This window comes from Tetrao urogallus, assembly GCF_951394365.1.
Source record: "Tetrao urogallus genome assembly, chromosome: 2".
NCBI lineage: Eukaryota > Metazoa > Chordata > Aves > Galliformes > Phasianidae > Tetrao > Tetrao urogallus.
The window spans coordinates 58813650-58839910 of NC_136814.1; the positions used below are offsets into that span (position 1 = coordinate 58813650).

Consider the following 26261-nt stretch of genomic DNA (forward strand, 5'->3'; position numbering starts at 1 on the left):
TTACTTCTGGTTGTCTTTTTCTTCCTTGGCAATTCTTTTTGTCACACCACTGAAATACTTCTCACGGAAAGAATTGTGTCCCTTGTATGGCATGTACTGACCATCCAACAAGTAAGAATTCTGGTCTTGATCCTGTATGGTATCAAAATGTAAGCATTAATTTTTATGATATTAAGTTCAACATGCATTGCCACTGTTTTTCCTCCAGAATTTTTCAGATTATTACAAGCAAGAATAAAGTATTTTTTTCTACAATTTAATGGGAAACATTTAAATTGTTAAAGAACGCCAAAAATACACTGCTGAAGTTTTCTTTGGAATTAACAAGAGCACATAGATCCTACTACAAACTCCTTGACATTTTAACAGAAATGAGAATATATACGCAGTGGATTCTCATTCAACACTGATCAAATAAAAACTGTAAGCAAATTTTTTTGTTTTGCTGTATAGGTTTGTTTTTGTTTGTTTTAAATGTAATTATTCAAATTTCTACTCTGTACACCAATCTGATGAAAGCTGTCAATAACATACATTAGAAGCTTGAACTGTGCTGAATCACTGGAAGTATCTCAGCAGTTATCACCACAATTCAACCCTTGCATGTTGAAATGAGAGCACAGGTACTACGTCACGCAGACTTTTACAAAGGAAAATACAAATATTAGTTTTCAGAAGAAAATATAACCTGAAGAATTCAGTCACTCATTTTGTGGGAAGCAGATACAAACAGAAGAGGAACACAAAAGATTAAAAGGAGTTCCCACAGATACTGAATATTATCAGAGGATTTTATTTGTGTGCATTATTCACGTGCTTCTGAAAAATAAAGCTGATATAATGAAGCCCTGCACATAAAATCTATTTGACATCAGCCTATAAAACAGTTTAGAAAACTGACCCATTATATGAGCGATTATATAGTTTAGTTCATCACATGCTGTGGCTTTGTACAATTCAGATACTTACCAATTTGAGTTAACAGTACTCTAACAAATAATAAATCAACCTTTTTATCTGAGAGCTAAAAGCTGATGTCAAATTTAAAAACAGTTTAACATTCATGGTTTACAGTTTCTCACACTCAGTGGCGGGATGGGACTGAGCTGAACAGCCTCACAAGTACAAGTGAACTGTGCAAAGAGAAGATAAAAACAAGCACACAACAGAACTAAACTTCTATTAAATGTTTCTTTCTAATGCTTCTTCGCAGCTTACATAAAATTTTCAAGCAGTGCAATAACATATAAATCAGTTCATTATTTTAATATACAGTGCGGGGTTATTCACTCATATTTAAAATTAAAGTTACTCTGGTATGCTTTAGCACAAGTGGTAGAAACATGGAATTAGGTTTAATTCAGTATTTTTGTATATTACCCAGCTATTACAATGCTAGATGAACTAACTTCTAGTGGACATCAACCGCCCCTACCCACCCCCCTTCAGCTATTTTGTAGCTCTTTTAGACTTTCATCTAGCGAGATCAACACCATGTCTCGCTCTGTATGTCCTAACACACATTCCAAAGGAGCAAGACAAAGATTTTGCAACACAGCAAGACGTTTGTGTGCATGTGCAAGTGCCCTCTTCTGGACACACTGAGCAATTCCTATGAAGCAGTTGTGCTATCCTAGCAGATACCCATAGCACGCCACAGGCCTATAATAACTTGCTGAAAATCAAGTGCCATGTGCATACCTAACACATAAAGCACATACACCATGAACAACATGTCTGTTCTTTTTAAATATTGTGATGCAAGAAAATAGCATGAGAAAATGATCTCAGTAAGCCCACTGTAGGCTCAGTACTAATTGTTTTCTGTCACCTGTGAGAGGTGAAACAAAGTACACTTGTTCTTCCATTGAATTTGCAGGTCAGTAAATCCTTCTTTAACCTAAGCAGGTAATGTATTCTTATACCTCTGGGAAGTGTTTTAATGATGATTTTACTTAATTCACTTGTATTGAGAAATGGATGAGATATCTGACCCTGAAGGATAATGATATAGGTGTCAAAAGTATTTAAACATAAAAATTAATCCCTATAACCTCTAAGAGGTCACACATCTGTACACCATTCATCTGGATTCCTTAAGTAACAAAATGCTAACCAGAATTGAAGGGAGGAAGGAAGAACAGAACTACCTCCCACTAACTCAAGCTGGTAAGGGCAAAGAGGGATATGGTATGAAAGGGAAGAAACTTCAAGTTAAACAGAACTGTAAGAAAAGCATCTCTATTCATCAGATGGACAAAAGTCTGGCACTTTGCACCACAGAAGAATCTTTCTGGTAAATCCAGGCCTCATCAAAAGCTATGCAGATCATTGATAGATGAGAGATCTGCAGTCAGGCACTGATTTCCTGGGATAGCTTACAAAGAAAACTCCTGGCCCACACTATCATAATTCCAGCTTAAGAATTACCATTCTCCACCTCTTCCCTATGCAGACACGACTGTCCATTAAAACTGTTAATGGCTTTAAAGAACCGATTAGGAATGGCTTCTTAAAAAAGGAAAAGAAAATAAGAAACACTAAATTTATCTGGAGATGACACTCATTATTGACATGTACTAATCAAAATAGTTTTACAAGGAATATGAGAACTGATCAAATAAAAGAAATTCTTCAATTTCAGTGACAAATGATTCTTGAACAAATTCTATAAAGGGATCTGAATGGGTACTATCTGAGCACTAGGAATAGACTGCATTTAACTTTACAGGGATGAGACCATGCCAAAAAATCATCTTCATGAAACAATTCTGTCTATTTGGTTTGGAATTTGCCTAGGCATCAAGCACCAGCTCGTTTCAGTGAGGAAGCCAGTTGACCTCCATTTTGAGTAGCATTAAAAGGCAGAACACACACTCCAAATTCCTCACAGGAATGTTTTGCGGTAAGAGAAGACAACTTTGGGATCGTGGACCATAGGAAACAGTAATGAATGGATCAAATCATAGGAACTCTTTCAGTTACTGACCATGCTTTCCCTCACGTGCATTAACTGTCCAGTCCGGTTAACATACGTGTTTGAATTCAGAGCATGCAGTTGAACCAGTGTTTTCATCTAGGCAGTCCTTCTCCTCCTCTTAACATGACTCACTGGAAGAATCAGGAGTGATACTTATAAACCTGCATCTAGGGCTGACTAGTTTTCGATTCCCTTTGAAACAAATGTATGTAGTTTTCAAGGCATAAAGTTTATAGTTGATTCTTTGGCACAAAATACTGAGACTTCCCAAGAAAACACTTCCTTAGGCCGTGTGCCAAGACTGATCGGCAACGATCAGCCTAGTTGGCAAAAAGCAACTCCTCTCCCAGTGTACCTGTTCCTACCCTGAAGATGAAGACTTCTCCCTTTATTTATAGAAGTCAGAACTAAAAATGTTGATTAACCACTAGTCTTTTTTTTTTTTTTTTTTTTTTTTTTTTTTTTTTTTTAAGATCATCCTTGGCTCTCACTTGGAATAATTTAAGTTCTCAAAACAGCAGACAAATTGTAAACAGCATAAAACTTCTGTTCTGAAATATTTTATGATGAATTCTGTGACAACTGAAAGCCAACAAAGATCTTGTCAAAGTGGATGCTACCAGACTGCTTTTACCTAATTTGAGTTTTCAGCTTAGCACTTAGTTGTTCCAAAGACAACACTAAAAAGGTGTTGTGTCTCTGATAAATAATGGAAGTGATGGAAGAAAGAGGAAGGACCTTAAAGATAACAAGAAATTTTTGTTTTTCTTTAAGTCTCGGTAGATATTATGTGTAAGTTCACAAGTTTTTATGAATCTGGCATGCCTCAGTGCAGCCTTAGAGTAATTACCCACATGCAGTTCTTGTTTAATAGATCTTCCTAGCCTTATCACAGCTTCCTGCCACTGTACATCTGGTGCTGAACAGTAGCTATAGAAACCACCTGTACTAATGTTATACAGCTATAAACAACAATAAGCACTTTCCAGATCAGGAACAACAGGGTCACATCCAGGAACAAACACTGCTAAATGCAGTAGGAAAAATCCTACACCAGTAAAAACTCCAGAGTGACTAAATGATATGGAAACACTGGCCCCAGTCAGCACTGTGAATTTGTAAACCCAGTGCTCCAGAGCCTCTCCATGGGCAGTCTTACACTCAGAGTTCATCCTTCAATTAAGTTTTCTGTATCATCTCTCCCTAAAATTTCTAGGTGACTGTCTTAACCCTCGCTAATTGTAGAGCTTTCCTTCAGTTTTTTTGCTTGTTTGTTTTGCTTTTTTTTTTTTTTTTTTTTGAGAATCCCTAATGAGAAACTTTAAAGCTAGGTAGCTTTTATCAACCAAATAACTAGTCTATTTCTTTAAGACAGCCAAATAAGGAATGAAACAAGTCCAAGGAATTCTGCAATGGTTGAAACAAGCGTTATGGGGACATGCACAAGAAAAAGCTAGACCACTGTTGTAAAGAAAGGGAACATCCTAGTTGAATGCTGTTACTAAGGTCATCCCTCCTGAGACAGCTCATCACTAGATACACATCCCAAAGAACCCTTGTGGTATTAATGCTGAAAGCTGTTATACTCCAACTTTGCTACTGACTAACCTACCTAACAGAGATTGAAGTTAATATAAATAACTATTTGTTAGCACAGACTGAGATCTTCCAGACCTGCATTAAAAGGTTCTTGAAAAATAAACCAGCACAGTAGAAAACATTTTCACTTAATTCAGTCTGAAAGATCTGGTTAAAACCCTCTGGCCTAAAGCAGAAGACTGGACTACTCAATACAGTCAAAAGACACTGCATCGCTCACCTACTCAACAACTGCTTCTCAGCCTTACATTATCACTGTATTTCAGTTCTTACATGACTGCTTTCAGTCTTGGAAAATGGAACTTGTGTCTTTACTCTCAAAAATACCTCCTTCCATAGTTCAGTGATGTTAAATTCTCACAGTCCTGTCCACTCAAATATCAACTAGAAAGTTTTATTTCAGTTAAGAGTGTTAATAATGGAATTGAATTTGCTTTGAAATTTGCAAGTCACTTTTGGTGACAAACATTGGACAAACACTGAGGAAACTGAAGGACTGCATAACAACACTACATAATTTATAAAATCTTAGTCAGTTGTGAGCATTACACTAAGCTGAACTAAATGAAATGTATGAGTTCCTGTTACGAATCAGTTACTAAAGAAAATGGTAACTTTCTGGAGATGTAAATGCCTGCATATACATAAAAATTCAGAAAAACTTGGAGCCAAAGCTCCAAATCATGGATTTTATGATCATATCTGGTGAGTCAGAAGTATCCAACTCAAAAAGCTTTTTGAGATGTAAAGACAAACATGCACGTTCTGGAGGGCCATGGGAATACGAAGCGTGTCAGTTAAGGGAAAACGGAGTGGGGAGATCTTTGGAAGGTAGATACCAAACATCAAGATCCTTACACAAGGACAGACTCTTTCGCAGACACTTGCGAAAGAGCCAATACGTACTCCCTTGTTTATACAAGTTCTACATTATAAGAAACAGTGCCTGAGCCTTAGTATCTTTAAGCTACATAAAAGACATCTGGAGTCCACAGAAAAGCACTGCAGTTTTATCTAGGCGGTAAGTCTGCCAAGTAGTATCAGGTGCTCAAAGCTAAGTGTTTCCAGGCGAGAACGTGTCAAAGCACATACTGAAGAATACGTGATGCACGAAACAAGAATAACAAATAATGACAGTCTATTCGCAGAAGGGCGAACATATTCTTTGAATCAGAACATCTTACCCTACAGCACTGGCAGCCACATACCTGCTGCCATGTAGTAAAACTTCTGCAGAATACCTCCACAGATGTACATGTCAAAAAGGTTGGTAATTTACTCTCGTGGTTTGCTACTGACAAAGTAGGCAACTTGAGCTCTGAATCACACATACAGTGTTTTACAAAAAAGTCAGTTGTTGCTTGAAAATTTCAATCATCATTAGCATTAAAAATGCAGTACTGAAATCCTGCTGTTATTAGTGCAAGCACCATGCAAACACAGCAATCCATCTGCATCTCCTATCATTTTAAATAACAGAAAAGGAATGCTCACCTTTTGCATGTGTTTTCATTAACAATTTGCTTGCTGTAGCATCTTTTTAACAGTATTAGGTGAGAGAAGCAGCAACAACAGAACTTGAATGCTGTGTGTGAAAATAACTTATCCTATATGTGTGGCACAGTCTTGATGCCTCCAGAAAGAAACTTGGTTTGTCCTCCCCCAGAGTAAATTTAAACAAAAACTCTTTCCTCCATTGTACTCATGTCATAGGAACATCATTACTCCCAAAAGCTATATTCCTCCTAGTCTTAGGCACCAAATTACATTTCAGAAAATGGGCATTTAGGCATCTCAGCATCTCCATGGTTCCGTTTTCCAAGAAAGCGTATGCAATTTCCATAAGCGAGCACTGTTTCAAAGATCACTTTCACACAGTTAAAGGGATTTGCTGAGGACTAAAAGTTGATCAGATGAGGAGAAAAAGCAAAACAGCAAAACCAGAACACTCCATTAAATCACTACCCAATATACTTTGAAGAAACGTGTGGCAATTTTACTTCCATCATCATAAAAGACTCAAGTGTGAGAGAACTGCATGAAGATCAAATACTGCACTGTACAAACCTTTCATGAGTGCAGCAGCTACCATTTTACACAATATAATCAAGAATTCAAGCTTACCTTGAATTCCTTCACCTTCTCCATGGTTATCAGGCGCCTTGATGTGTGGCTGGAAAGCATCTGTTCACAGTTGCTAATAAGTTTCAGGCATGGGTGGCGGGGAATGATCTGTTCTGTGTATCTGGAAGAAATAAACATTCAGAGTTGTAAGCTCATGAACTGAAACGCTTGCATCTGAAACAAAATTCACACAGATTTTTCACAAAACAGATTACAATTAAAAGTGCATGACAACTTTCTATTAAGTGACCCCGAAGTTCAGGTATTGTTGCTGAATTTATCCATCATATATTACAATCCTTTTTTTCCCACATTAAACATATAGAATAAGTGAAAATATTACTATAAAGAGTCCCACCCACATTTTCTTCATCTATTTATGCTATGTTAATGCATGCATGCATGCCTCTATCATTTCAAGTGGAAAACATCTCAGCCAATCAGGAGTAATAACTTCTCCAATCAGAAGCTGATTGATTTACAAGAAAAGAAAAATAAAAGATACACAGCCAACATATATTAAGCTGCAGCAAGACATAACACTAGCTTCCTACAAGGAGACCACTGTACTCAAATTCCAAATCATACTAAAGCAGCTCCTGTGAAAATAGCATTCCTGAGTTCAGAAGTTGGTGTTGCAAATTTATCATGCAGCAATTATTTTGACAAATGACAGAAGATTTTTCTAAAAAGAAAAAATAAATCATCTTTTAACATCAGATGACTGTAACACGGCTTGCAATTAAGACCTTCCTACAAAATCAAGTAGTTACCATGTTTAAAATGCCTTGCATCTCAGAACCATACTGTTTTCCCTTGGAAATAGGAAATTTCCCTATTTCTGTTTCTCCAAATGCTGAAGGAGGAATTTAAAATTTAACTTAATAGTAAAGTATGAAATAGTAAAATATTAACTTAAAAGTAAAGTATCTTGTGAGCTCACCAGATAAATGAGATCAGATATTGTTTCTATATATTGCAATGTAAATCACTCATTTAGGCTTCATATGCAGTATTGTCAGTGACTGATTTCACATAAAATGCCTGCTCTCATGATTTGCCTGTGGTTGGGATTCAACAGAAGCCAGGCATCAAAAACCAAGAAAAAGAACTGAATAATTTTCACACAAATCATGGGAACTTCAAAGATACAATGGAGGAACTTTTCTTTTTTTCCTGTAAAGATGTGGATTTTCTGCACTTCAGAAAGTAGATTTAATGTTCTAGGAGAAAGGGGAGTCAAATCCAATACAACTGAAAATAACTTGTCCTGTATGTATGGCCTGTGAGAGTAGGCATGTCACCAAACGATGGACCTGCAAAGCAGTTTAGACACACGACCTAGAAAGGCATTCAGGAGACCAGGCTGAAGAACATAAGCAGTACAAAAATCAAATTCCACTAATCCAGACCTATTAACAAGACAGGGTGGTGATGCAAATTTTCTAAGCCATAGTTTTGAGTTCACTAACAGTAGCTGGAAGAAGAAACGAAACTCATTTTTTCAAATGAGTTTTCACTATGCTCACCCAGGATTTGGTAGAAAAGTTTCATACAACCTCTGGTTTCACTACTAATTAATACTAATTTCAAAGGCTCAGTTGCTCATACAGTATTTGCAGAAAAAAAAAAGTCATCAAAATCCTGCCACAAAGTTTTCACTTTAGAGAATAAAAATACTACTTCTGAAGTGTTAGTAGCCTTGCAACTTCAAAAGCAAAGAACCCAAAAAAGGATCTCTCTGGGTACTGAGTGAAGCCTTGATATTTATTAATCTAAAGATAACAGTAAGCCATCAAACAAGTAAAACGATGTTACAGACTTGCAGTAGTATTTGTTTTTTATTTATTTACACCTCCACATCGTTCCAAAACTTCTAGATTGACAAAACAGCCTTTCAGTTCCTTCTGGTGTCTGAAATCAAGTCACAGCTTCTGCTAAGTGAAGTAAGAACATGGCTTTGACAAGGCAGAACCAAATGAATTCTCAAATGCTTTGTTTTTACTCCCAAAGACTTTTGATGCATGTAGTACATCACACATCCTCTCATTCTTAGTAAAGTAGGCACTCTGCCACAACATCCCAGAAGTCTCTCTTTTTAAGCATATAAAAGCCTGACTGCAAAGGAATTAAAGGAATTCAGACTCAACAATGATTTCAGTGTCAGAAAGAAAGTAAACTTTGGTGTGAGATGCTATCTTGCAGAATGAGAGATCGTATCACCTTCTTAAAAATCCCTGTCTGTTAGCAATAATTCACATATATATTTATATATCTTTTTGCAATCTCAGGTAAAATTCAGAACATTATCTGAGAAATACAGTAGCAGTGCTTTTAACAGACATCAATTTTAGCCTAGTTTTGTTTTTAACTTAAGGTAATACACAAGGATCTCAAATAAAGCAGAAGCCTGATGGCAGGTGTTGCCTGGGCATATTTGATAGCACAACATATCAGTAGACAATCTCTTATTTTTTCTCTACATGCATAAAATCTTCTCTCATGTTCATCCTCATAGCCGAAAAATAAAGAGACCATAGAAATATTCAATGCTAATAAAGTGAGTTAGATATTTCAAACTTCAGTGCATAAATTAATAATACTACGTACAAATTTACTTTTTAAGAGGCAATCCAATTAGAGTTTGAGAGAGCTGACCTCCCAGAAGCAGCAACAAAAGTAGAATGAGAATGCGTAGCTGATAGTTACCAACAGCTAAACATGCAGAGGAAGAGTGCTTTCACTAATGTTCAATGAGTTGACAAAAAAATTCAGTTATCTTGACAAACACAACAAATACAGTAATTAGAAACAGAGTTTATTGACATGGAAAACTAAGCCCCTGTGTACTAGTGAGTTCTGCAAGGGTTAAGCATGTATAGACAGACATTTTGAACAGTAATTTACAATACTGTTAACAGTGCTCCTTGTTTTGCCTGAGAACAGTCTAACATGAAGGGCCTGGAACATCTCCCATTATGAGGAAAGGTCGAGAGACCTGGGACTCTTCAGTCTGGAGAGGAGAAAGCTGAGAGGGGATTTTGTAACTGTTTATAAGTATCTGAAGTGGAGGAGTCAAGTCAATGGGGCTATCCTCCCTGGTGTGCACCAATATAAGGAGGAGCAACAACAGATCAAGGAGCAACAGACAAACACTGGAACACAGGAAGTTCCCTACAAACATGTAAAAGAACTTCTTTATGTCAGCATGACGGAGCACTGGAACAGGCTGCCCAGGGAGGTTGCAGGCTCTTTTTCTCCAGAGATATACAAGACTCATCTGGATGCCTACCTGTGTGACCTGCCTTAGTAGCAGGTTGGAATCTAGAGGTCCCTTCCAACCCCTGAAATTCTGTGATTCAGTGCGAAAAAAAAAGTATGCAAAAAGCCTAAAATACCAATTTTATCATTTAAAATAACAACAACTGTTGCAGTAAGCGCCCGTTCCGCTCCCCCGGGAGACCGCAGCTTGGCCAATTACTGAGGTGACACCAATGTGATGAGCAGCAAATGGTGTTTATTACACGTATACACTAGCTTATATAGCCTAAGTGCTTCATCTACGCCCCTAAGGGCACGAACCACCCATCAATCATAGAGCAGGGAGAGGGCCTAACGCATCACATCCCGCGGGGGGGTCTCGCAGTTTCGCAGTTGCTGACAACAAACAACCCACATATAATCTACTAAGTGCTTTGTTACTGAGGAGTGTGCAGACATCTGAGGTAACAAACTGGCTCCTTTTGACTTCCAAATTTTCAAAAAGAGCATGTGATAACTGTATGCAGGATAACTGCACGTAGGTCACAAGGTTTGTGCATGGTGAAATCAGGGACTGCAGTTAATTCATTTATCAGGATAGCTTGCCTGTACATAAAAGTACAGGACATTGTAGAAGCTACCTTCAGAGCACATCTGTATTTGGGAGATACTCACAAACAGCTACCACACAATGACTCTGCCCTTTACTATAAAACAGTTTTGAGGAAAAAAAAAAAAAAAAACAACAACAAAACTTACTTAGGAGACAAACTATAAGCTATGCAAATAGACATTGCTTCTCTTAAACTTAGTCATCATCCCAGGCTGCACTATTAAGCAGACAGCATCTTGCAGTCTCTGCTGGCCTCTCTTGTCCTTAGCAGTGCTGTTTCCCTACACCTCTTGCCTCTTACTGCCATCTCTTGTCAACTGACTTTTGATTTCTGAGAAGAAAGCTAAGTTAGTAGTGCCAAACTCCAAACAGCCAAGAATGTTCTCCTACAGGACTCTGTCATGCACCTCCATCAACTACTCTAATAGAAATATATATTAATAAGAGCCTTTCTACTACTATCTTAGGAATCTATCTGCACATCAAAAGTCTCATTATCTAAACTTAAATCTCAATCCTTTGGACATGCATTTACAAGGAGATGTGATGGCTTTTTCTTTTCAACTACAGGCAGGAATTCTCTCCACTCAAAAACCTTATTTCAAAATCTGGCTTCCCTCATACAAAGTTTTAACCATATGAAGTATGAGCAATACTTTTCAGTGCTAGCACTAAGAAGGTTTCAGCTGTATTATACCCAAATATTCATGGCCAGGATTCACCATCTACTCTGACAGAGTACATACCAGAAATCAAGCATACATACTCAGGCCTGTATATCGGCAGCCAGTAAACTAATCTTCCTCCCATCACCAGATATTCTGCTGCAAACTTCAATAGGTCAAAAAAGATGTCACTCAGATGATAGCTGGATGATATGATGATGTGATTTTCTGTGCTAAACAAAAAATTGCAAGTGTAAGCATAAAAGCACAAGTAAAAATCATATTTCTGAATTAAAAAAAAAAAAAAGCAGTATTTGAAATTTGCAAAAAGTACCCTAGGCCAATTCCAACGTGCAGCTTCTACTATGAGATTTGCCAAATTCCCATACTGGGATGTTAGACTATCACCTACTGCTAAAAAATTAAAGAATCACATGTGCATTGGAAAAAGTTGTTCTGGCACAGCATCTTTCCTAACGGCAATTTAGAGCTAAAGGCAGAAGACAAGGAAGGCTATGCATGTGCAGAAGCCACATGTAATCCGTGAAGAGAAAAGGAGCAGTGGAAAAGCAAGAGCTATGACTGAGTTAATATAGAGGCACTGCATTTTAAATTGATTCTGCAGCTTGCAGGGATTGAAGAGAACTTTTAGAGGATAGGAAATGCAAGGTAATAGTGGTTTGCTGAGGTGAGATATAGGATGTAAAATCTGGACGTGTGCAAATTAGAAGGAGATAGAACAAAACCAAGAAGATTACAGATGTATTAGACATATTACTCTTGCAAACAGAACAAAAGGGTTCTTCTTTAGTTATTAAGATTTGTTACAGAGCTGACAGACAACCAAGAAAAAATAAAGATTGTGAAACTGTGACTGGCTTCCTATTAAGACTCTGATATTCTACGACAGAGAAGACAACTTATTTACCTTCTCTCAGATGATTTAACTGATTCCTTTTGTGAGCCTGTTCTGCGAGTAGCTTCTCTGATACCATATGGTGCTGTTAAAAGCAAACAGATAATGTGGAGGTAAGAAATTCACTCTTTGCCCAAATAACAATATACAGTCATGGTATACATATATAACAGTGCATAGTCTGTGGCTTACACAAAGTTTAGGAAAACCCTCAAACTTTTACAGAGAAAGTGCATAAGCGCAATTTCTTCAGAGTGTAAAGAATTACTTTAAAACTGCTTCAAAGAAAGCCTTCAGCTGTAAGAGGTTTCTAGCACACTCAACATTAGCTACAATACAGAGGAGAATGCTTTTCCATCCTGTTAATTAAATATATATATATATATATTCCCTACATTTCCAATGCATGGCAAATAATCCCATCTTCTTTTGTTTGACAAACACTTCTGCTATCAAGCCTAGCTAATGAAATTATATGAATAAAATATATACAATGTAAAATGAAATTGTATATATAGGAATTTCTTGCTAACACAATATGCAAATGGTAATTCTCATACAGACAGACAGAGGCAGAGTTGGATTTTCTCATATATTTCTGCAAATTTCTAATAGTACAACATGCTTACTGCATGTTCAGTACATGTGTTCTTGTAAAACTCATTTCAGCACGGAAGCACTAGTATTGCTATTTCATAAATGCAGACGTTTCAACACAATTTAAAAACTCAGCTCTATGCAATGCTAATATTCTACATGGTCTCATTTTCAAATAGGCTAAATAACCCTGGGTAACACAAAGAAAATTCACTCTCTCCTTTCCCAATTAATATGAATGTGTCAGGTTATGAACAGTTACCAGATATCAGAAATCACTGTATCAAGCTCTTCTGTTTATCCCCTTAGCCTCTGCTTCTCTCAGGTGTGACAAATGGTGTTAAATGCACAAGCCTCTAAAAGAGTGGAGGATCTTTACAAATCCCTACTGTTTCTAGTACATAAGTGTACTATAAATGCATTTAAATCTCTCTTTGGAAGTGTTCCAAGACGCACTTAAAACATGTCTATAGAAGTCCATCAGAGCTGCACAGCAGACTCACATGTTGCAGACTGAGTGCTAACAGCAACGTGGACCATTCTGGCAGGAAGCTTCCGTACACCAGTAAAGTTATGCTTTCACTGAATGACACTTCTTCAGAGGATGACCTTCAGCCATATTGGTTTTTACTGTCAATCATAACATTCTCTTCATGGAAGAGAGCATTATCTCCAGCTTTGTTACACATTTATGGCTATCCTTAAAAGAAATGCAGAGATGACACAATGCAGATCCTCAATGGTCATCTTCTGCAAGATGGAAACTGCAGACATGAATACTTGTCAAGATGTAAAATCAATACAGAACAACACATCTGATCCATGTGGGTCCCTTCCAACTTCTCTGATTCTATGATCTAGGCAACAGTATTTCAGTCATTGTCATCAGGCAATAAAAGCATTAACAGACTTACGGTCTGTAATGATTGCATCAAACAACGTTCCCTTTCGCCATATTGGTCTTGAAGAATCAGAAACCAGTGCATCGAGGTAGTATTTCTCTAAACCATACTGTCGGAGATTAGCTCTGATATTTTCATCTGGCCCTCTCCATTTCTGGTTTTTCCTGCTTGCTTTGCCTTAGAGAGAGAAGAAAGAACACACATTCTCAACAATGAACTATTTCATTGGATAGCCTTTCATATTGCCTACTACTTATTTTTAGAGGAAAGGAATTAAGCCACTAAAAAACCTCCTACCTTACTCTACTCACCATCACAACTATTTGGGTTAAACTTCCTAAGTAAAAAGGCACAATGAAAATACACGAGAAATAGTTAACTTTTAAAGATGTTAATTTTGGAACACCACTATCCATCCTACATAGTAAATCCAACAATTTCCACTGAACTTTTTCAGAGTAATAAAAATGGGACTGGACTTGCTGGGTTTGGTTATGAGCAATAAGAAAGCACACAGTGGTTGTCATTACTACTTTGAACTCTGTTTTGATTTTCATTATTCCTTTTATTAAATATTTCCTGTTTAAAAATTATCAGGATAGCTTAGCTAGGACACACATTAAAATGGTCAATAAAAACAAGCATGACCAAATGCTTCATCTGGGCAACCAACAGTCAAAACTCTCACTTTTCAGCCAAATCTTATGGCATCCTCCAGTAAGGAAAATGCATCTAGGTCCATAAAAGACAATAGTACTATAAATCATGGTTATATATAGCAGAGGACTGATGTGGAATGTAACTTAATATGTATTTATAATTGCTTCTGAATGAGACATTTCTGATCTGTTCAGGAAAACTGATGATTCCAGTCTGAAATAATCTAAAATTAAAACCTTGATTTAAAGTTTCCTGATAGGAAGTATGGTTTTGTGTTTTTCAATCAGATGTTCCTATAAAGTAAGGATGAAGGGGGCAGAAAACCAAGACAAAAAATGAATTTTCAGAAAATGAAATGAGGCTCAAACCTTCCAATTGCAAAGTCTTGCACCTGGGTTGTTGCAACTCACACTATCAATACAAGGTGGAAGATGAAAGGATTGAGTGCAGTCCTGCTGAAAAGATCTGAGGGTACTCATGGAGAGGAAGCTGAACAAGAGCCAGCAATGAGCCATTGCAGCCCACAAAGCCAACCACATCCTGGGCTGCATCAAAACAAGTGTGGCCAGCAGGTTGAGGGAGGTGATCCTGCTCCTCTACTCTGCTCTGGTGAGGCCTCACCTGGAGTACTGCATCCAGATGTGGAGTCCTCAGCACAGGAGAGACACAGATCTGTTGGAGTGCATCCAGAGGAGGACCACAAAAATGATCCAAGAGATGGAACACCTCTCCTGCAAGGACAGGCTGAGAGAGCTGGGGCTTCTCAGCCTGGAGAAGAGAAGGTTTTGGGGAGACCCAACAGCTGCCTTTCAGTATTTAAAGGGAAGCTGTGAGAAAGAAGGGGACAGACTCTTTAGCAGAGTCTGTGGTGACAGGACAAGGGGAAATGGCTTCAAGCTTAAAGAGAATAGATTTAGGCTGGATAGAAGGAAAATGTCTTTTACAAGTGAGGGTGGTGAGGCACTGGAATGGACTGCCCAGAGAAACAGTTGATGCCTCATTCCTAGAGAATTTCAAGGCAAGGCCAGGTCAGGCCCTGGGCAACCTGGTCTACCTGCACGTCCCTGTTCATCACAGGGAGTTGGACAGGATGACTTTAGAGGTCCCTTCCATCTCTAAGGATTCTATGATCCTATCAAAAAATTTCTTCTCTGAGAGTGCTTAGCTGCTAGAATGGACTGCCCAGTGAGGTGACTGAGTCACCATCCCTGAAAGTGTTCAAGAAATATTTAGATGCTGTACTAAGGGACGTGGTTTATTGGGGAAATATCAGTAGTAAGTGGATGGCTGGACTGATGATCTTGGAGGTCTTTTCCAAGCTTGATGATTCTATGATTCTATGATCCTGTGAAGATGAACACTGATTTTAAATTATCTACCAACATCAGTATTTATAAATTTCAAGGAGTAACATTTCAATGGCTTAGAAACATGTAACGCACCTAATCCATGGATTGTGTTGTAATCTATATCAGTACCACAGACGTACGCTCCAAAGTGTGCTGAGGAGATAAGGAGGCCACCTGTGAATGGGAGAAAAGGGGAAAATTATCAGTTACTGTCATTAATGTTATCTGTGTTACGATGTTTTCCAAGGGAATTTTAGGAGCCTGAACAAGTAGTACACTAGACTCAAACCCAATGAATAGTAATAAAATAATGAAAGAAATAAAGAAATAAAAAGAATTAAAGCTACAATCCACTTAGAATCACTGCACAACCACAATCACAGAAAATAACACCAAGTTCCTTGTCTGTTATCACTGATCTTCCTCATCTTGCTATGCCACTCATCACTGGAGACCTTTCTCAGGAGTTTGTAGTTCTTTGTATTTCAAAGCAGTGAGACCCTTTGATCATTCAGGAATCAAAATTATTATTCCTATTCTACAAGTACTTCTAACAAATAACGGAGAAATTGTTACCAAACAGTGTCTAATCTTAAAGTCAGTCTCCTTCATCATGTCAAAAATTAAACTTGTTGTGTATGTGGCCATTCTTCATGAGGTAGCAATGGTCAGGAACCTCATAAATATAATTATCTCTGCTGTAAATGTCAGTGTCAAAAAAGTTTTCTTAATTCTTTTACTAATTGAGAATTATATGCAGATACATTGAGTAAATAGCAGCATAAAGAAAAAAAAAATACATTTACTAGCTTACTTATCTAACAATGAATCTAATTTAGTTTACCACCACTATTGGGATCTGCATTTCTAATTAAAAAAAAAAAAAAAAGCTAAAAAAAGTTTTTTTTAACAGCTTCCAAATGAAAAAGGGAAGGATGGCAGAAGATCAGCAAAGGCTTGTGTTGTTGTTAATCAGGAAGTATAGAGCTAACATGACAGTTTAAAACTGAACAGTAACCAAGAACCCAGCTGTGAAAATCCACCTTACTGATGCCAACTGCTTATAGGTAGAAACACTTCCACTAAAACGAGGGGGAAAACTTCTGCAAAACAAGAGGCCACCAGCACCAGAAACACACAAACTGCCTGTGTGGATGATACAAACTCTTGCATTCACTGGCAACCTGAAAAGAAGCATCTCAGGCAGCTACACTACCCCGTGCCAATTGCTCAGCACAGACAAATCTTGAACACATATTGTGTGCGCAGGTTGAAGGTCCCATCCCGGGGCACTAGAAAATTCTAGAAAATATTGTATGCTAATAAACTCTACCAAAACTGAAGGCGAGGGACAAAAAAATAATAAAAATCTGCTTTTTCTTGTGAAATGGATCAGGGAAAAGCAAGGTTACTCACCCCATAAGAGTCACCCATTCCCCTCGGCTGTAATCGCTCAGAACAGATGGGCAGTACCTCCAGGGGGTCAAGACAAATTTAGCTATCCCTGACCCCAAGTAGGGCATACCACCCAGTCCTACAAAAAAAGTAAGAAGAAAGTACTTCGCCCATCTAAGAGTCTTTTTAATCACAGGCAAAAAAAAAAAAAAGAAAAAAAAAAAGGAAAGTATGAACTTAGAGCTTTTAGATCACAGCCAGTACTAGCTAAATTGTGTTTACAAAGAAGGTGCACAGGTATTTAAATGGTCTATATGGTCTGCCCTTTGACCTACCCTACATTAGATAGATGTAAAGGATTAAACAGAAAATCATTGCATCCAGTGATGACCATTAAGAGAATGACAATGGCAACAGGCCTTCCATCACAGTGTCTATTTTTCCTACCTTCTGAACACAGATGAGGGTCTGGGCATATCACTGTCCCCCACATTGTCAAACTGGCAATTCTTGCAATCTCTTGCAATTATACAGCATCATGAATTGGCAAAGGAAAACAAGGGACATACATCTTCCAAAGGTACAAGCAATAAGCTAAGTGAGTTAACAACAACTGTCTAGGAGGACAATATAAAGTATTCAGATAAAAAGACTGTCTTTTCCTTGAGGTTTCATTTTACCCAACACTGAGAAAAAAATGTATCTGAAAAGTTTATGGAACTTACATTCTGGAAATCTATCATTTCAATTCTGCTTCACTAAGGGGAAAAAAAGAAAAAAGGAATAAAAGCAGCACAATTCTAAGCACTTTATCTTCCACAGACAAATGGAATTTGTCCACTATTACACTAATTTGGAAGATCTATGATTCGGTTCATTCAGCAAAAGCAGTTTGCTTCCAACAGTCAAGCACCATTTTGCAAGGCTGGTAATATTCCATAATATTTATCTTTTCAGCCATTAAAAAACTGGGAAAAAAAATCAATGTAGGTGTTGAAGTTGCACCATGAAAGAAATCTGAATTACATGTTTTTCAAAGCACTGCTCAAGTCCTGAAGATATGTTCCTTCCAAACCCATCAGCTCACATTCACTGCATCACTCACAAATATCTCCCTATATTCCAGTGATAATCCTGTAAAGGCCAGAAGAGACTACTGCAATTCCTGAGTCTTACTCACCAAGAGTAGGTGCAAAGGAAAAGCCACTGTTTGGTCATAAATAAAGCTTGCCAACAAATATAGCATTACCTAACATCTCCAGTGTTCCTATGTACATTAATTACAAGGTGATACATTACAAGTGCCTAGTGCAATAAGAACTTAAAATTTGTAATTCAAATAATTGGGCAATTCACAGAGAATGTCATGTATGTTCTATTTTTGGACTGAATCATTTAAGTCTTAACACTTATCTTTAATTTTTATAGCTTCACCATTTCTATGTGATTTTTTCCCTCTAACTTTACCCTTTTTTGTTACTATGTTTTCACTTTCAAGAGAATGAATGCTCTGAGGTTTTTTTTTTTTGTGATGTTGGTTTAGTGAATAAAGAATCAAAACTGACAACAAAGAGAAACAAACTGCTCACGGGGGAACAAGAGGAATTTTCTCAACCTTTCAAAGACTACAACCTATACACGAGCAGAAGGAAGATGAGTAAGTTTCATAAGAAATAATAATGCATGCAAAAAAATCAAGTAATATACAAACACAAATATTAAAGACAAAAACATACTTTACTAAAGTCTTATGATTCTGAAAATACAGCATTCTGGATGTATTTTCTATGGTACAGCCATATGCAGATAAGAATTTGTCCTACTAGTGATGCTGTATTGTTGCCTTCACACTTCCTAACTCTTTGTAATGATTTGTGCTCTGAACTCTCTTCATTCTCTCACTAATGTAAGCATTTTTCTTGTTTGCAGCTCACAATCTAGTACCACTGATCTTCTATTTCAATTACAAAATAGTAGTTTCCCTTAGATGAGAGGCACTACTACACCGTGCACTTTATTGTGTGGAATAAAAGCTCCCCCTCCTGGTTTAACCAGGAAAATTCTCAGTTGGGGAGAACACGTGGTATGCACTATGCTGTCCTAAAGGGAAGATGTAACAGTAGGAGGAATCGATTGCTACTGAGGACTATGACCCAATGACCACTCCATGGTGTTATATGCTCAGAAGTGTCCCCAAGACTTCTCTAAATAGACGCCTCCAAAAATGCTGCTCCACATAACATTTTGAAAACGGCTGAAGGAAGGTTCAGTTCTTTGGATTTTAAGCAGTCCACAATACACATGAACTGGAGTTTAAATCATGTTACGTTCAGAAAGAAACAAAAAAGAAACACCCTAGTTAAGATAGTATATCTTACACTTCTGAGAAGTCTGTTTAAATCTTCTGAAGTTGGCCTCCTTCTCCCTAAATCCCTCTCAAGATTCATTTTACAACAATCATTTTGCTGTAGGTATGATCTCAAATCTCAGGCAGGCACTTGAGGTTGCTGTATGAAGTATAAGTGCAGTGCAAGCAGTAACACAAATCCTCAGTTTTTTTCTTCCAGTAGAAAAATAAACAAACATACCTGTTCCAACAAATGGATCATATACAATATCATTGGGTTTTACTCTCCCATGGTTTGCCATGATGAATGACAGACAGGCATCCATGCTTGTATTTCCAATAAAGTGTCTCTTTTTTACACTGTAGGACTCAATAAGTTCTCTTTGGCCATCTGCAATCTGTTGAAAGAATTGAAATCACTGTCAGTTCTCAGATACAAGAGATAAGAAGACTAATAGATTTGCTTAAGTAACACTATGCAACAAATGGTGAACTCCTCATTTTATAACACATCTGTCTGCTTCCTGCCTTCTGCAAGTATGAATGATTTTTTTCCAAGTAATAGAAATCTTGATGCAATAACTGATAAATACTTCAAGATAGAGATCAAAAGCATGTAATCAGCTTAGAGTGAAATTTCTTCTTACAGAAATAAGAAATAGAGCAACTATGCTACTATTCTAGATATCAAAATAACAATTCCTGGCAATTCAGAGTTAAAAGAATTCCCAAGTAATAAGAAGGACATGTTAACAAGTGTTGAACATAGCCAAATGTTGAGTAAAGTTCCATCTCCACTGGCTTTTCTGTCATACTCAAAATCTAAATTGAGGATAGAATTAACAGATAAGAATTCACTGGAAAAACAAAGCCCAAAGATTAACATTTTTTCCATCACTCTTCCAAAATACTTTGAAGATTACCAAAGCGGTCTGGAACAGAACATGTTCAAAAGCTCTTCCAATACAAATCTTCTTCCATTAAGGCTCAGTACAACTTCTCCATTTCAAATTTGAAAGACACTTTGCTGAATAGAGAAGTCCTAAGACAGAAGTAACTGTACTTACGCACCCATCTACCAAAATACAGATCACAAGGTTCTTCTGGGACATTGTTAGGGTCCGTTCCATAATCTTCCAAAATCCAGAAGATGTGTTCCGGATTCTTTAGATTTACCTTTCCATTGAACGGCAGAAATTCAAGAGCCTAGATGATAAAGAAAGAAGAAGAGTCAAATTTTTGAAATATGCACCCTACAAAAAAAAAACCAAACACAAACAACCAACCACAAGCCAGCAAGAAAAAACACAGCAACAGCCACCGAACCAAAAGACACTCTGCAATTCTGTCTGTGAGAAATAACAGGTTATTACTAAAAGTACATTCTGGCATTCCCTTGATTTCTAAAATGCCTTTTTTTGTGAACACAGATGGCTCAAATGAGCCATGAATAAAAATTAGAAGCATGAGATTTGTTATTAATTGAAGAAGGCGCAACTTTAGAGGAAAAGAACTGTGCACGCTAAATACGCAATTTGCAAGTTATGAAAACAATACTTCTGACAGACATTAAGATATAAAATTTCAATGATGTGCAACCATACCAATTTAAATTGAGAGCAGCCCTGCAGAGAAGGACCTGGGGGTCCTGGTGGATGAAAAATTTAATATGAGCCATCAGTGTGCTCTTGCAGCTCAGAAGGCCAACGATAACCTGGGCTCCATCAGAAGAGGGGTGGCCAGCAGGGACAGTGAGGTGATTGTCCTCCTCTACTCTGCCCTTATGAGGCCCCATCTGGAGTACTGCGTCCAGGTCTGCAGCCCCCAGTACAAGAAAGACAGGGAGCTGTTGCAGAGGGTCCAGAGGAGAGCCACAAAAATGATCAGAGGGCTGGAGCATCTCCCTGTGAAGACAGGCTGAGGGAGCTGGGCTTGTTCAGCCTGGAGAAAAGAAGGCTGCAGCATGACCTCATTGTAGCCTTCCAGTACCTAAAGGGAGTCTACAAACAGGAGGAAAGTCAACTCTTTGAAAGCATTGATAACTACAGGACAAAGGAAAATGGTTTTAAGTTGAGGGAGAGAAGATTTAGGTTGGATGTTAGGGGGAAGTTCTTTACAGAGAGAGTGGTGAGGTGCTGGAACAGGCTGCCCAGAGAGGTTGTGGATGCCCCATCCCTGGAGGTGCTCAAGGCCAGATTGGATGGAGCCCTGGGCAGTCTGGTCTGGTATTAAATGAGGAGGTTGGTGGCCCTGCATGTGGCAGGGGGGTTGGAGATTCATTCATTGGGCAGAACAGAAAACTGTGGCAAACAATCCACAGCTTGCAACTAAAGTCATGGAACTGGCTTGTACCATATTCTACAACAATAGAAGTCTAATACTGAGATCATGTAAAGGATTTTCTTAAAACTATCATCTAGCTCTACCACATAAATCTTAGAGTTCTGGGCCACACATCTACATTTCTGCATCTGTGAAATCAACATGGCCTGTTTAGGAAAAAAAAAATAAAAAAAATCACAAGGTCAGGAATTTCATGGGAGTATTAAGTCAGACACAAAGATCTCATTTAGAGTTGACGAGACACAAGCTGTTAACAGCTTTAAAAGAAAATTTAAGATTTTCTTCAGAACATCTAAACTTCAATATATCTTAGCCAACACTGATAACATGGCATAAGAACAACATCAGTAGATTAAAATAAAGGTTGAAGATCTCAAACATCTACTTACATCTATTTTTTTTATCTTCTGTGCTTGGGTCAGTGTCTTATTAAATGTATGAATATGTATTTTGTATGTCGAGTCTGGCTGGAGATAAGGAAGCTGAAAAAAGGCGAAGACTGTCATTAGTACAGCTGCAGCATTAATCACTGTGATGAAAGAAACATGGTTTCCAAATTCTTTACATGCATACCATCTTGTCCACTGGGTAGCTCTTCAAGGAGGCATAGAGTTCCCCTGCAGATCTGCCATGACCCCACAGCTCAAATATAGACCTGAAAAATACCAATACTTTTAGAGTGCAGCAAGATGGGGAGGCTGTAAGATGTCTTAGAGACACTTACGCCTTCCCACCAGTCCTTCTTGGCCAGTGTACTTATGCTTCATGGGATAATAAAGGATGTTACCTAAGTCTTAGAGTATGCTTAAGTTTTGTTCTACCCACTGGAAACATACTGTCACAAAGGACCATTTTGTATGCATGGACTTTCTTGTCCTGTACTATGTTTCTGAGTCATCTCTCACGACTCATGGGAAAATGTGTTATTCAGATCCCTCAAAAATAGCCAAAAGCAGCAGAAACAACCAATCTCTGGTATACTCCTTTGCTCTGGAGTTTTGTAGGAGGAGCTGGGCTAAAGGCTCACATACAAGCTGTAGGAAGGTGACACAAGAAATATGTATCATACCACTCCCTTCTAAATTTGATTTTCAATTTTTATCTATCACTGTTGTCATCTTTAATTCCATTTATATTTTAAATTAAGCCACTAACTAAACAGTATTCAAGTCAACTAAGAAATCAGCAGCAGTATGAGATGAGCACTGGCTCTGCAGTGAAGATCTGTGTTTCAAGACATGATGCTGATCATACATTAAGTAAAGAGAACAAGCATGCTACATAATCAGTCCCGATTTCTAGAGGTAAGCAGTGACTGTTCATTATCATCACACAATCACAGAATTGTAGGGGTTGGAAGCGACCTCTAGAGATCAAGTCCAGCTCCCCCGCAAAGCAGGCCCCTTACAACAGGCTGCACAGGTAGGTGTCCCGGCAGGTCCTGAATATTTCCAGAGAAGGAGAATCCACAACCTCCCTGGGCAGCCTGTTGCAGAGCTCTGTCACACTCACTGTGCAGAAATTCCTTCACGTACTGGTGTGGAACTTCCTGTGCTCCAGTTTATGGCTGTTTCCCCTTGTCCTGTCCCCACAGACCACTGAAAAGAGGCTGGCAATGTTCCTCTGACTTCCACACTTAAAATATTTACAAACATTAATAAGATCCCCTCTCAGTCTTTTTTTCTCAACGCTGAACAGACCCGAGTCACCCAGCCTTTCCTCATAGGGAAGATTTCTCCATACAAAATCAATAGTTACCACCATACACCGATACAAATTTTCACAGTCTACATCATCATTTTCAAGATTTTTCACTGCTTACTTTGCACATACTGTCCGTTTCATCAGCCCCCTTGCCATCTCTTCTGAAGGAATATTGAGAATCCAAAACGGAGACTGAAATGAAAAGATGGGAGACAAGAAATGCAGACACCTAGATGGAGGATGTTACAGGAATTACACCATCAAACAATTCTGCACTATCAAAGCAGAAAAGGCATGCTAAACAAAAACAAGAAGAAAGAAAAAAGGAGAAAAGAAAGACAGAAAACGTAAACTGTACAGAGAATATGAGGATAAAACATTTAATTTTAAGGAAAACTGTACATTATCTTTGTCTAGGTTATTCAGATTCTAAAGAATTAGAATACTTCGTTACACACAGCTAAAATCTAAGTAATGTTTGCTGACTAAGCCTTGAAATTAGAAATATGTATCTCCTGGCTTCATTGCTTTGGATACACTGTCTCACTGAACCAGAGGTAAACATTAAATTCACATAGCTACGGAACTTTCCCACTGTTCAGTTATTCCGAAAAGAAACAAGCCTCCCAGTAGATGGCACAATTTCTTCTTACATAGTTAAATGAAGACATCCCAATGTGCACTTTGTGCAGCTTTTTCTGAATTAAAAATCTTAACTGCAATTGAAAATTATTCATTTTTGGAAGGTATCTTATTTTCCTAATAAACTTCAGAATGCATTCAGTCACCCTCTTCCAATAAAAATACCACAGACAGCATATTTGTATGCTATATGTACACTTTAAGAAAATATCTGATGCTCACTTACATTTACACGGACTTCCTGCTGACTGCTAAACTGTCCACCACAAAGTGAGAGCAAAGATGCTATTTCCTAAAGAGAAAATATGAAGGTCAGGCTCTAGGAGTATTTACTAATTTATTTATTTATTTATTAAAATGAGACCTTATTCTAATGCAAATTGTGACCTCTATATGGAATATAAATGAAATTTTAGAATTAGCCAAAGAAGAAAGAACAGCATTTATTATGAGAACCACCAATGAAAAACTCTTAGCAGCTAGGGCAGAGGTTTACAACTACATTCTGCTTGTAGTCAGCATGGATGGATGAGCAGGAAGCATCAGACTCTTCTGCTGTAGAAGTAGTTGATCATCTTTCTCAGAACTCAGTTGCAAATGAAGGAGTTATAAACAGATCATGAGAAGTTGCAGATACAATACAATACAATACAGTACAATACAATATAATACAGTAAGATCAAGTTAGGCAAAATCTGAATAATGAAATCCAGTTGATTTCCTTCCCTCTATTCATCCTTCACTGACATTTGTACTGCTCACTCCTAGCCCTCACAACAATATTCCTGTTATGACATTGCTCTAAGCTATCTATTCTTAAAATACTTTTCTAATTATCGCACAAAAAAAGGGATGATGCACTAAGAACTGTGTTTGAGGCCATCACCAAGCGTTAATTCCTTCTCTGTTACTCCTCTGCTTTACACATCTCACAGTTTTACAGGTATCTCACAGTTTCCTTCAGGGGTGCCTTGTCCAGAGAACGTGAAATCAGACTGCAAGCTGAACAAGGGAAACAGCAAATCTCCAAGTAACAAGCTATCAGTAGCTGTAAAAAATACTTGCAAAAAGACATTTTAAACTGAAATGGGAGTTAAACACTGGGGATATTCCTCATGGAGCTTGTTTACTCCAAATGACAAGCTGCAGCCTCTGAATGTGACCAGAAGTACAACAGAGTGTAACAGAAGTAAAGGCACTGACGTAGGGCCAGATGTCCAGATGTGCCCCTAGGGAAGCAGCAGGTGGGCACTGCCTGCACACAGCGAAGCGGGAGGCACCGGCTTCTCAGGATCTTAGGATCTCTCTCTGCCTTTGCAAAGAGAGAGAGAGGCAGAGAGCGATCCTCTGAGAACAGAGTGCAGCTTCTTACAGACGAGAAATTTCACTGAGAAATGTGGAACACGTAACTTAATGACGGGCTGGTAGTTTGATAACAAACATGGGCTCGGACAGGAGCCTGCAGCTGCCGGGGTCCAGCACCACCAGCCCGGCAGCAAAGCTGGCCTTCCATCCCGCACAGAGGCACGGCACAGACGGGCACAGCTCTGCCTGCCCAGCCTGCACTGGTCTCAGCGCGCTCCGTTTTCGGACAGCCCGGCTCCCCACGCGACCAAAGCACCAGCACAGGACCTCAACAACACCTCCGTAAGGCAGCTCTTTCCTCCGAGCCTCAATTCCTTATCCACAGCCTGGAGCGCCGTGCCGCCAGCCCGTCCCGCCCCTACATGCTCCACAGAACCGGCTGGCTCCGGCGTCCCGTCCCAGAAAAGCCTTGCCTTCAAACCAGGGAAGACTGGAGGGCAAGGAAGAAGTCGAAGCCGCAGAGACGCCGGAGCAAACGGAGACAGGCCCGGAGCGAAAGCGCAGCTTGCCGCAACGCGCGGGGAGCGACGCGGAGACACGGCCCCGGGGACGCCCGCCCCGCCCCGAGCCGCCCGGGGCAGCCCAGGCGCGGTCCCGCCGCTGCCGCCAGGCCGGGCCGTCCCCGAGTGCGGCCGGGGGAGCCCCGTGCGCGGAGCCCCGCCGCCCCCTCCCCTCGGAGGCCGCCCCCTCCCCTCCGAGGCCGCCTCCCGCCCGCTTCCCTCACCGGCAGGCGAAACTCGAGGTGCTCCTGCGCCAGCAGCAGCAGGTACCGCCGCAGCGCCGCGCCCGCCGCCGCCAT

The 26261-nt window shown here is 38.9% G+C and overlaps 1 protein-coding gene across 1 annotated transcript; it reads right to left on the reverse strand.

The window, feature by feature from the left end:
• TRMT11 (tRNA methyltransferase 11 homolog) lies at positions 1 to 26261 on the reverse strand (the record flags this gene model as incomplete). Its single annotated transcript, XM_079532973.1, has 13 exons — positions 1 to 132; positions 6704 to 6824; positions 11344 to 11475; positions 12171 to 12243; positions 13670 to 13834; positions 15760 to 15840; positions 19650 to 19806; positions 20480 to 20614; positions 22141 to 22233; positions 22325 to 22406; positions 23574 to 23647; positions 24324 to 24389; positions 26187 to 26261. The coding sequence occupies 13 exons, from the start codon at positions 26259 to 26261 to the stop codon at positions 1 to 3; spliced, it is 1386 nt and encodes a 461-aa protein (XP_079389099.1).